Source organism: Schistocerca piceifrons, chromosome X (assembly GCF_021461385.2).
Source record: "Schistocerca piceifrons isolate TAMUIC-IGC-003096 chromosome X, iqSchPice1.1, whole genome shotgun sequence".
NCBI classification, from domain to species: domain Eukaryota; kingdom Metazoa; phylum Arthropoda; class Insecta; order Orthoptera; family Acrididae; genus Schistocerca; species Schistocerca piceifrons.
Genome location: NC_060149.1, coordinates 737,370,551 through 737,383,007, shown reverse-complemented (window position 1 = coordinate 737,383,007; position 12,457 = coordinate 737,370,551). Strand labels below are relative to the sequence as shown.

Sequence of the window (12,457 nt, the reverse complement as noted above, 5' to 3'; positions counted from 1 at the left end):
TTTTTGTATGTGTGTGCAAAGCATTGTGAAAATATCTCAAATAATAAAGTTATTGTAGAGCTGTGAAATCGCTTCAATCCTTTGTAATAACCCTGTAATTCTGGTAGACATTGAAATCCTCGCGAGATATTACCCTAGCACAGCCCACTGATAATGTGGAGTACGGTTCGGCAATTAGTTTTCTGCGTTAGAAGGAGAACAACGCTGCAACAGTTGATGCCGAGTTGGTAAAAGTATACCACAATAATGCACCATCGTATGACACAGTGGTTATGCAAGCAGGCGCTTCCATTGCAGTAGGACAAGTCTGCATGGCGAAGAATGAAATTTGGCCAGCAGAGGTACAACAAAGAAGAGGACGCAGGGTAAAAGGGAACAAAAGACGCTGGAGAACCGGCAACACCCCGGCGGCGGATGCTGCGGCCAGTGTTCCAGCCTCGGCCGCACCTTCCACTACACATAGGATGACGTCATTATACGGCCAGTAACATTTCGAGTCTCGCCTTCTGGATTCGGCTGACAGCAACGACCTTCATCATGGACTTCTACAGAATTTATTCAGTTTCAAGTACGTCTACGAGTACCAGAGGCTCTGCAACACCTTCCAGTTCGCAGGATTCCATTTGTGTGGTGAAGGCAACTGGGAAAAATCGTTGTATCTGCAAAACTATATATATCGATACATCGATATATTTCCCTAAAAGTATAGATATAAATAGACTATATTTTTCCACGATATATATCAGAATGGCAATATCAAGTGCCGATATTTTTATTTTATATTATATATTTTCGCAATTTTCGGTAAATATTTGAAGTTGTTCTTTTGAAATTATAGTAGAACATAATTTTACTTTTACTGTGTGAAGGAGTCTTACTACTTTTTGAGCTTTCATCACATCCAAAATTTCTCTTTGAATGTGTGAAGTAAGTAGAGGAGGCACAAAAGAAGAAGTCCGATTGCACTGGGGGGATGGGGGGAGGGGAGTGGGATGGGTGAATAACAAGAATTCCGATGTGAAGCAATGACACACCAGTTGCGTTAAAAACAATTTTAATGCACCTAGTGTGATGTTTCTTCACATCGTCATTCTTCAAAAACAGTTGAGTGACAAGATGGGTCTTTGCGGTGGGCGGATACGTCTGAGAGGAAATGCTGACGTAATCGGCGCACTGCGCTACCAATAAAAACTGCAATATTTAGCTTTACCATGCAATTTTGACACTATAACTGAGAGGTCGTTGGTGTTGGTAGAAATGAAAAAAACAGGGAAGTCGACACGAAGTGTTCCGGATAAAATGGATATGTGACGAAACTGAGCGACGAACCTATCAGACACCTTTTATTGTGCCACTTATATGAATTTACCATTGTTAGCGAAGTCGTTATCGCCAAGCGTGAATGTGCACCGTTTTCCTTTCAGTTCTTGCTTTGTCTAATGATAAATCAATACTTAAATACACAGCTCTAAAACCTGTAGTATATTCGCAATGTGCAGCCGATATTTTATAGGCCGATAGGTCGATAATTGATCCGTTGATGTATCGATACTTTTGCTATGTGTCGAGAACCTCGAACGAATTTATTAAATATCGATATATCGTATTCTCAATATTTTAAAAAATATCAACAGTCACAAACATTTCCTGTATCACACACATTTTTAGGGCCTCAGTCAACCACACCTCCGTTATATTAATGTTATTTTTTCCAACTTTTCTTCGCCACGAAGATACATTCTGTTTATTGTATTTCAAATTTGCTCATTTGTCAAGGCGAATTACCTCAAGTTTTAAACATTCACCCTAAACTGATAATATGTGTGAGCACTGTGCGGCATATAAGTAGGGCCAGTTGGTGCTCAGATTTTACATAAGGGAAATATTTAAATTTCTGCGCGCTTCTGTTGCCGACACAATTAATTCACGCTTAAGTGATGATTCTCGATCTAAGGACAATCAGTTGGAATCTCAATTGTGAAAGATATTTTCATGCTTATCATAAATTTGCCGATCAATTACCAGACTTTGCAATAGTTTGCTGGGGAAAATTTCAAAGTCTTTCAAATGTTCAAATGTTTGTGAAATCTCATGGGACTTAACTGCTAAGTTCATCAGTCCCTAAGCTCACACACTACTTAACCTAAATTACTCTAAGGACAAACACACACACCCATGCCCGAGGGAGGACTCGAACCTCCGCTGGGACCAGCCGCACAGTCCATGACTGCAGCGCCTAAGACCGCTCGGCTAATCCCGCGCGGCCAAAGTCTTTCTTCCCCATTCTACGGAGTGAGGACATGTGACTGGCGGGTGTCAACTTTACGTTCCACTGTCCACTTAGTGTAATTCGAATGTAGCAGGCTATATGCCAGCACAGAGTTACACCCTGAACCTTCTCTTTCGTCATCGCCAACAACACAAACATCCCACTGCAGTCCACAAGCTTTCAGTTTTTCATTCGTCACAGTCGGCCCTGCCCCTGCGCGAGTAAAGGACATGTGATCATATTTTATTCCTTTTGTGTTGGTTTTGCGCTACTTGTTCCCTAACTTTGTTGAAATGGTAATAAATACGAACGGCGTTCAATAGGTAATACAACATATATTTTTCTCAGCCAATTTCCTGTAGAAAAAAAGCTAAATTTTTTGTGGAACATAGTGGAGTGTTCGCGCTTCAGCCTCTATAGCCTAATGGAGCTGTGATACGTGGCGGCGCTATACGTAACCTTCAAAATGGCGTCTGTAACGGAGATGTGTTCGAAGCAGAGAGCTGTCATTGAGTTCCATTTGGCGGAATACCAAAGCTTCGCGGATATTCGCAGGCGCTTGCAGAATGTATACGGAGACCTGGCAGTGAACAAAAGCACGGCGAGTCGTTGGGTGAAGGGTCTTTCATCGTCACAACCAAATCGTGCAAACTTATCCGATCTCCCGCATGCCGGTCAGCTGCACATAGCTGTGACTCCTGCAGTGTTGGAAAGTGTGGACACTCTCAGTCTAGGTGATCGCTGCTCAACTGAACGTCTCTGTTTGGTAGTGCTGACACACACACACACACACACACACACATACACACACACACGTCCAGCAGTAGTGTGTGTACCATACCGGCATACAGGCCCTCCCAGTAAGGCGGCGTAAGGCACTGAACGGAGATTACTTTGAAAAACATGGCTTTGTAGCCAAAAGAGTGGGGAATAATATGATGTACTGGAATCCTGAATAAAACCAACCTGCTTTCAAAAACAAAGCGGGTTGCAATACTTATTGATCGCCCGTCGTGATAACGCAAATTAAATTGATTATGAAGTCATTAAGACCCATAGTCACCCTACACCGTGTTTATGAGTGAGCAACTTGAACGAATATATTTTAAGCTTCTTCTTCAATATTTTTTCTGTCTATGGGGATTGGGAAACTTGATCTTAGTGGATGAAAATTAGTAGGATAGTGTAACTTACGCATTTATTTGTCTAAAACCGACAGTAAAAGTACTGCTTCAGCTGTATTAGTCTAAATTAGGAAACATATAGCGTATGATCTGAAATGTTTCGAACGCTGTAGCTAATACCCCGCATACAAACTTTTGTTCATACATCACAGTCAGTGAAATAAATTTTGCAGTTAACTGGACAAAAGATACTTTCTATTTGTGGGTCGTGTTATAGAAAAGTCGTTTGCGGAAATAATGACATGATTTTTATTCTAATATCGTTTGAAAGTTATTCCCTTCATGGTTTTCTGTCATATGTAGTAAACATAAATGGTGCTCAAAGTCTTACATAGCTCCTTCATTTTATGAAGTGGAAGTTCATAGTCACATTACACGAGCTGCAGAGGATATACGAACTTAATTAGTAGGACATTTTAAAAACGTCCAAGCAGCTAGCCGAAACTGCTGCCTGCTGTTCACTGGTTAAGTTAGTACATTTTTCTTGGATTTCAGTCAAAACAGACAACGTTTTAATTTACAAATGGACAGCAGAAAACCACTTCTCATTTACATACACTGGTCTGTGAGGACATTATGAACACCGACCTACTATCGATATAAACCCGTCCAGGCGATAGCAGCGTCACCTGGCGAGGAATGACTGCTAGTCAGACACAGGCACAGAGCATGTAGTATCAGTGAGCGTGCTGTCCGTGTGTAGACTGGGGGAAGGGGCGCAATCTATCTGAGTTTGATCGATGGCAGATTGTGATGGCCCGGAGGCTCGGCACGAACATATCGGAAACTGCACGAATTGTCATGTGTAGGAGGAGTGCTATGGTGAGTGTCTTCAACACGTGGCCAAACCAAGGTGAAACCACGTCCAGACGTCTTGAGGTTCAGCGGCCACTTCTCACGACAGAAACCGGATATTGTGCATTGGGCAGACTGGTAAAACAGGTTAGGCGACGGATTGTAGCAGAACCAACATCAGACTTTAATGCTGGTCACAGGACAAGTGTGTCTGAACGCACAGTGCATCGAACACTCCTAACGACGGACCCTCACAGCCGACGACTCATGCATGTGCCAATGCATGAGTCAATGTTAACACCATGACATCGATAGCTAAGACTCAAACGAGCATGTGACCATCGACACTGGACGTTGGGGCAGTGCCAGAGCGTTGCATAGTGTAATGAATCCTGACACCTTCTTCATGATGCCGATGAGAGGGCACGAATCCGTCGTTTCTAATGTAACAGCTCCTTGATACCTGTACGGCAGGATGGAGACAAGCTGGTGGTGGCTACATTATGCTCTGGGGAACGTTCATGTGTTTATTCATTGATCCAGTGGAGCTCGGGCATGGCACCATGACAGCCAAGAATTATCTTACACTGTTTGCAGGCCATGTACACCCCTTCAGGACGATCATTTTTCCCGACGACAGTGGCATTTTTCAACAAGATAATTCGCCATGTCACAAGGCCAGGAATGTGATGGAGTGGTTTGAGGAACACAGTGGCTGTTCCAGTTGATGTGCTGGCCTCCAAATTCGCCAGATCTGAACCCGATCGAATACATCTGGGATGTGATTGAACGTAGCGTCAGAGCATGGTCCCCTTGCCAGAATTTACGGGAATTAGGTGACTTGTGTGTGCGTATGTGATGCCAACTCGCTCAAGCAACCTACCAAGGCCTCATTGCCAAGACGTGTCGCCGCTGTTATTCGTGCAAAAGGTGTACATACTGGCTATTACGTAGGTGGTCACAATGTTATAGGTGATCCGTGTAAATGTGCAAATCGTAAAAAAAAACCCTCACGTGGCTTTTTTTATTTCACCACTCTATTAATTGTCCAGTGTTTGTACAGATGTAACCTGCTCTTTAAATCTATAGGTATTATAAAACTGGATGTACGTATGTATGCATGTATGTATGTTCCACATCTTCTCCTAAATCATTGTGCCGATTTAAACCAAACTTGTTACACATATACCTTGCCATCTGGAAATCATCGCTGTGGGGGTAAGAACCACCTACTCTTCAAAGGGCTGGGGGTGGGAGCTGGGGTGAAAAAGCAGTGTAGCCCACGATGCACGAATACCCATACTTCAGTAATCCACTATTTGGGAATGAGAATGCATACAAGCTTGCAGCTAAACTTACACATAATTTCAAACCTTTTCAAAACTGTTTCTCGCTGATGACCTCCACAAAATAATGAAAGGAGAAAGTTTATAGCTTACTACGTTTTCGCTGTTCATGCAGTAAGACCACCGCATTAAGCATGGCGTTTAAATTCATTACTTGTTTACTTCTAAAGCTATTCACAACACACTTCGGAGACAGTAGCCACATATGCCACTGGATATACCTGCAAAATTGTGGCGTTGTACAGCACATTGTTCAGGAGATACGATGTCATAAACACTGAGCTACGAGAAAATGAAAGTGCTGGGCGAAATTCGCTAAACATACAGGAGAATTATGCGTACAAATACGTATGAAATATGTTAAAATGTATGTGAAATATATTTGACATGTGCGTAAGTGGGCAAAGCTGCAAGTTAAACGTTCATCCTAAGCCCCTGGAACTATTTCAACGCAACATTAAGCGTCGGCACGTCGGCCTGGAACGTAACATACGAGAATGTTGTGAGGCGATGTCAGCCAATAGAACGCTGCCTAGGACGACACAACGACAGGAGCAGCATCTATACGAAGAGAATATAAGCGCCTCACCAGCCAGCCTCGGCCGCACGAGAAGAGTCGCACTAGAAGACAAGCCGCCATCCTAACTTTTTAGTCGTGACTTCTGTTTTGCTTGCATGGAAATTGTGTATATCGAAGGACATTGATTATTTGCATGTCGCCAATTGCTTGCGACGCTTCATTTAAAAAAGGCAAAGTTAAGTACTGTCTAATTAATTTACTGTAATAAACTCCAACAATAAGATTTGCTTGAATGTTGTCTAGTTATGCGAGAAAACAGCTTCCGAGGCACACTGTATTAGACGAGTGGGCAGGATCTCACACAATATGGAAAGCAATACTGTGGGCGTAAGAACCACCAGCATCCTTTTGAGATGAGCGTGTAAACGTGGACAGAGAGGGGTCAGGAGGAGATGGACAGAGAATGGGAAGAGTAGGAGATAGGGAGAGAGAGAGGAGTGGAAGAGCTGGATAGAGAAAGGAAAGAGGAGGAGATGTCCAGGGAGAAGAGGAGGAGAAGATGGCCAGAGAGGGGGAGCAGGAGGAGATGGACAAATAGAGGTGGAGGAAGAGATGTAATTAGAGGGGAGGAAGAGGAGATGGGTAGATGGGTAGAGGGGGAATGAGAAGGTGGACAGAGGGGGAGGAGTAGATGGACTAATAGAAGATTGGAATAAATACATACCCAGGCAATGCCGGTACTCAGCTAGTAATCTTTATAAAATGCTAAATACGTCTGTCAGATGTTTTAGATGGAAGACACCTGTTTAAAGATTGCAACACCCTAAAAAATATTCGTTACTCTGCAAGAATAGTGTATTTAGCGTATAATAATAATTTAGCTTATATTAATAAGCTAAATACATTATTTGTACAGATAATGTATTTAGCTTATTTATCTTTAAACAGTATAGTTGAACGGTTCTTGTTGACAGTAGTTACGTCATTCCCATTAGATATGTGTATAAAGATGGGAGCAGATGGACTAATAGAAGATTGGAATAAATACATGCCCTGGCAATGCCGGTACTCAGCTAGTAATCTGTATAAAATGCCAAATACGTCTGTCAGATGTTTTAGATGGAAAAAGACCTGTTTAAAGATTGCAACACCCTAAAATATTCGTTACTCTGCACGAATAATGTATTTAGCTTATAATAATAATGTAGCTTACAATAATAAGCTAAATACATTATTTGTACAGGTAATGTATTTAGCTTATTTATCTTTAAACAGTATAGTTGGACGGTTCTTGTTGACAGTAGTTATGTCGTTCCCATTAGAGATGTCTAAAGATGGTGATGAATTCCAATTGAGAAACCAATCCTAACGTGGTCGTTTAGTTACGAATAGCTACTCATATTTGTTCTCTTGGTGGAAATGCTAATAATTTTGTGTATGAAAATTTCTTACTTTCACATTTCGTTTAAGCACTACAGCTTCAATGTATGCTGATGCACATTCACTAGAAAGCTTATCTCTTGTCTGTGCCAATAACCACAAACTGACAATAAAAGATCGTAACCTTAAACTGTCGCTGTCAGTCAGGGTCTAATCTGCCAATAGGAAATCTGCCTGTATGTCTCTCGGCGTCACTGCTGTTGTCTCCTCATACGATGGTCTGGAGGAAGGCTGCCACGGATTGTCTTGAGAGAAGCTTTTCTTGCTTGTAAGCTCACCGCGCGAGATGGCGCAGTGGTTAGCACACTGGATTCGCATTCGAGAGAAGAGCGGTTCAGATCCTGTCTGGCAATCAAGATTTAGGTTTTCCGTGATTTCCCTAAATAGGACCAGACAAATGCCGGGATTATCCCTTTGAAAAGGGCACGGTCGATTTCCTTTTCCATCCTCTCCTAATCCGAGCTTCTGCTGCTTGTCTAATGACCCCACGGTTGACGGGACGTTAAACTATAATCTTACTTGTAAGGTCGCATCACAGCGCACTAATACAACAAATTTCATTCCACTGCATGCTTAGCCTTACGTGGAAGTGTGGCGCTTGTTTCACTTACAGGAGAGAGTAATAGAAAAGCTGAAAAATCTGAAGCAGTATCCATTTGGAGACAGATGTCTAATGTATTGCGTAATCCCACTCAAGAAATTCGAGGGACTTTTTTTCAGGGAGAACACCCTATAAATCAATCTCGTAGCAGAGGTTCAGATGAACAGCTCACACACAGCCGTCATTCTTCCCCCCTCCTTCGGTGAATAGAAGCTGAATATAAGACGCTGTTAAAAAAAGTTCTGTTTGGCATGCACCGCATAGTGAGTTGCAGTGTTGAGACGTAGATCAAAGTGAACTCACAGTGATGAAACTAGACATTCCACGAATAAACAAGTAAAATAAATTTAACAAGTCGAAATTCGTAGCTCATGTTATTACGAATTCCGGAGTTCATTCTCAGATTCTGACCATTGAAAAATATTTCAGAAAGAGAGAATAACAGCAAGGGTAGAAAATTTCACTGGCACTATCTTCCTCGGAGAACAGTAGTATATTCGTTTTAAGTGCAGAGCCCTCAACTTTCTAGATTATATAAACACTTTTGTCTTCGTGAATTGATAGAGAACAAAACATAAAAGAAAACTGAGCGCACATTTCACATTTTCTCGCGTAGTCCCAAGAAGCAAGGAGAAAAAGGAGACGGATTACAGGTCGTAGTTCGACGTATGGAATTTGTGAAGAGTAAACTGTTAACTCGTGGTGTTGCTGTTAGTCACATGCATTGAAGTCTCCAGACGCGCAGCCTCAGCGTGAGCTCACCGGAGTAGGCGTTCGACATGCGGTGGTGGAGTGTCGGGGCGAGCTGCGTCGGTGGGTTCGTGTAGGAGCGGCGTGCGCCTCTCAGCAGGACGTTCGTCGTGTACTGGCTGACTGCTGAGTCGCTGCTGCAGCCGGCGCCTCGCGCCCGCCTGTGACGTCACGTCTTCCGCCCCTGCAGCTCCCCACCCCGCTCGCAGCGAACCATTCCGACGAAGACCCTCACTGACTCACGGCCTTGCGCAGCCTTGTCTTTACCGCAGCTCAGGATCGCGTCACAACCGTAGTACGATGCCCACTGCGCTCAACAAAAATTTCAGATATCTCGATTTCTGTTCCGGTAAACTCGTGAAGGGAACGAACGGCTTCTGGTTATTTTGCTTTATTTTATACGTAATGGTGACGCTCAACATTGTATCCGTCATTGCGAAATAAATTTGTTTTCTATAAACCCTGCCTCTGAAACTATCGTATATTTTCTTTTCTCTGTTTGTCATTTAGACATAATTCGGTACCTATGCACCATCTTCTGTGTACCTCAAAATAACTCGTAGAGTGTCTCATTTTTAAGTTAGTAGCAAAATAGTTGTGATTGAATTATTATTGGTTTCCCCGTCTTAAGCTTACTACAATTAATCAGTGAGGGTATTACACCAGAAGTGTTTCTCTTTTGTTTATAAAGCATCTTCTCTGGTGATTGTGCAAATATGGATACATTGTTTGTACATTTTTGTTTTTTTAGTTAAAAATAGTATTTTGTTAATAAAGTTGGCGTGGAATTTACAAAACGCACGCACGCCCACACACTCAGAGGTTGGCAGCGCTCACAAACTACATCTACATACATACTCCGCAATCCACCATACGGTGTGTGGCGGAGGGTACCTAGTACCACAACTAGCATCTTCTCTCCCTGTTCCACTCCCAAACAGAACGAGGGAAAAATGACTGCCTATATGCCTCTGTACGAGCCCGAATCTCTCTTATCTTATCTTGGTGGTCTTTACGCGAAATGTAAGTTGGCGGCAATAAAATTGTACTGCAGTCAGCCTCAAATGCTGGTTCTCTAAATTTCCTCAGTAGCGATTCACGAAAAGAACGCCTCCTTTCCTCTAGAGACTCCCACCCGAGTTCCTGAAGCATTTCCGTAACACTCGCGTGATGATCAAACCTACCAGTAACAAATCTAGCAGCCCGCCTCTGAATTGCTTCTATGTCCTCCCTCAATCCGACCTGATAGGGATCCCAAACGTTCGAGCAGTACTCAAGAATAGGTCGTACTACACGAAAAGCAAACGCACAAACATAAAAACTGTAACTGAACTGAGTGAAACCACACAAAACTGCAGTGCTGTTTCCAACAGTTAGGTTGAAGTGTAAATAACGCCAATGTAAAGTAAGATGATGATGACGTTTTGGTTTGCAGGGCGCTCAATTGCGCGGTCATCAGCGCCCGTACAAAGTCCCAATGTTTACATAGTCCAATGTAGCCACTGTCACAAATAATGATGAAATGATGAAGACAACGCAAACACCCATTACCCAGGCAGAGAAAATCCCCAACATGGCTGGGAATCGAACTCGGAACCCCTTGATCCAGAGGCAGCAAAGCTAGATAGACCACGAGCTGCGGACTGTAACGTAAGAGAAATGCAAAAAGGCAAAAACTCCCAAGTGTATATGTCTAACGAATTTTCTTTCGACATCGACCTCCTCTAACCAACACAAAGAAGCAGTGGTTTCCAGAATAGGTGAACAAGAGGCAGAAACACCGTAAGTAAATTGTATGCCAACTTTATAGACAAAATAATGTTTTTACTCTAAAACAACCAAAAATGTACAAACATATGTATTCATATTTGCAGAATGACCGCGGAAGATGCCTTATAAATAAAAGCGAAACGCGTGTGGTGTAAATTTCTCTTCAATTAATTGCAGTAAGCTTATGATGTAGAAACCAATAATAGTTGATTTAACAGCTGCTGCAGAAGATGGCGATGCAAACAAACATACCAGTTTTCAATGAATATGTCGTTTGCAGTGGCGAAGCTAATGGATTAATTGTGGGTAGACTTATCTTATACCTTTTTATACAGGAGATGCATGCGTCGATTCTTCTTGGTAGGAAAGCTTTAAGTCACGTTATCTTTAAAAGTTCTGATCATTTCTAAGTTGTTTAACCAGGTTTTTTCTATGGCAATTGTGCAGAGAGAACGTCAGCTATCAATTGCCATTGGATTTCTAAGGTAATTTTTAATTCTTTTAAGATGCTCGTACTTCTTTCATAAGAAACTGTAGCGACAGGGAATGTGAAGATCAACGTGATAAACTTAGTTATAAATATTTTGAAGATTACTGTCCATTATGAATTTAAGAAAGCGTTCCGGCGATAAATATTTGTTTGTCAATGTAAATGTTTTCTAACTATTTTCCAATTGTCCTTTGTTGAATAATGGGTAAGTTGTGAGAAAGCCATTCAGTTTCATTGTTGGGAAATTTGATTTCTAATTTACAGACTGATTCTTGCAATGCAACTCTATAAACTGAATATTTTAAAGATGTACAAAATGCATTTCCATTTGCAGTAATGCTTCCCATGCAATTTTGTGTTGACGAAGTGCATAAAAATAGCCAACATATGCATATATTCCTTTATAAACGCAAATCAAGAAAAGGAATTGAGTTTTATTAAAAATGTTAAGCAAGCCAGAAGCACTGTAGAAAGACTCCGCATCCCAAACATCATCTCTGGTAATAAAAAAATGGTTCAAATGACTCTGAGCACTATGGGACTCAACTGCTGTGGTCATAAGTCCCCTAGAACTTAGAACTACTTAAACCTAACTAACCTAAGGACATCACACACATCCATGCCCGAGGCAGGATTCGAACCTGCGACCGTAGCGGTCGTGCGGTTCCAGACTGTAGCGCCTTTAACCGCTCGGCCATCTATGGTAATATTTTGGAAAATGTCTTTCAGCTCACGGTATTTCAGATGTGTTGTTTGAACAGCTCGTGAACTGAAATTCCAGCACGCAGTACATGGCTCAAATGGCTCTGAGCACTATGGGACTCAACTGCTGAGGTCATTAGTCCCCTAGAACTTAGAACTAGTTAAACCTAACTAACCTAAGGACATCACACACATCCATGCCCGAGGCAGGATTCGAACCTGCGACCGTAGCGGTCTCGCGGTTCCAGACTGCAGCGCCAGAACCGCGCGGCCACTTCGGCCGGCCATGCAGTACATGTTTGAGGTAATCTGATTTCTTTATTTTCTAAGAGCTCTGTTCTCTTCGAGGTCTTGCTAAAAATGAGTTGGAATGATACAAGAGTGTAAATGAAAAGCCTAACTGCTTTGACATTTTTAGAACAATGTAACATCACTAGATTAAGTTTATGAGCATAACACTGCAGAAATATAGCTCACGAAAATTTTTTTTCAACAAAATTCTGGACACCTCCACGTTTACCCGTCAGTACTGGGGTTCCACCATACGTTCGGCTCATTATTTTGTCAAGAATTCTCCCAACATCAAGTGC

General features: G+C 42.1%; 1 protein-coding gene across 1 annotated transcript in view; it reads right to left on the bottom strand.

Annotated features, from left to right (window-relative positions):
* Positions 1 to 9,030, bottom strand: part of LOC124721544 (cuticlin-4) — a 242,621-nt gene extending 233,591 nt beyond the window's left edge. The window contains exon 1 of the mRNA XM_047246571.1: positions 8,918 to 9,030. Coding sequence (XP_047102527.1) covers positions 8,918 to 8,936 — 19 coding nt within the window. The 5' untranslated portion in view covers positions 8,937 to 9,030. The remainder of the gene's footprint in view (positions 1 to 8,917) is intronic.
* Between the last annotated feature and the right edge of the window lie 3,427 nt (positions 9,031 to 12,457).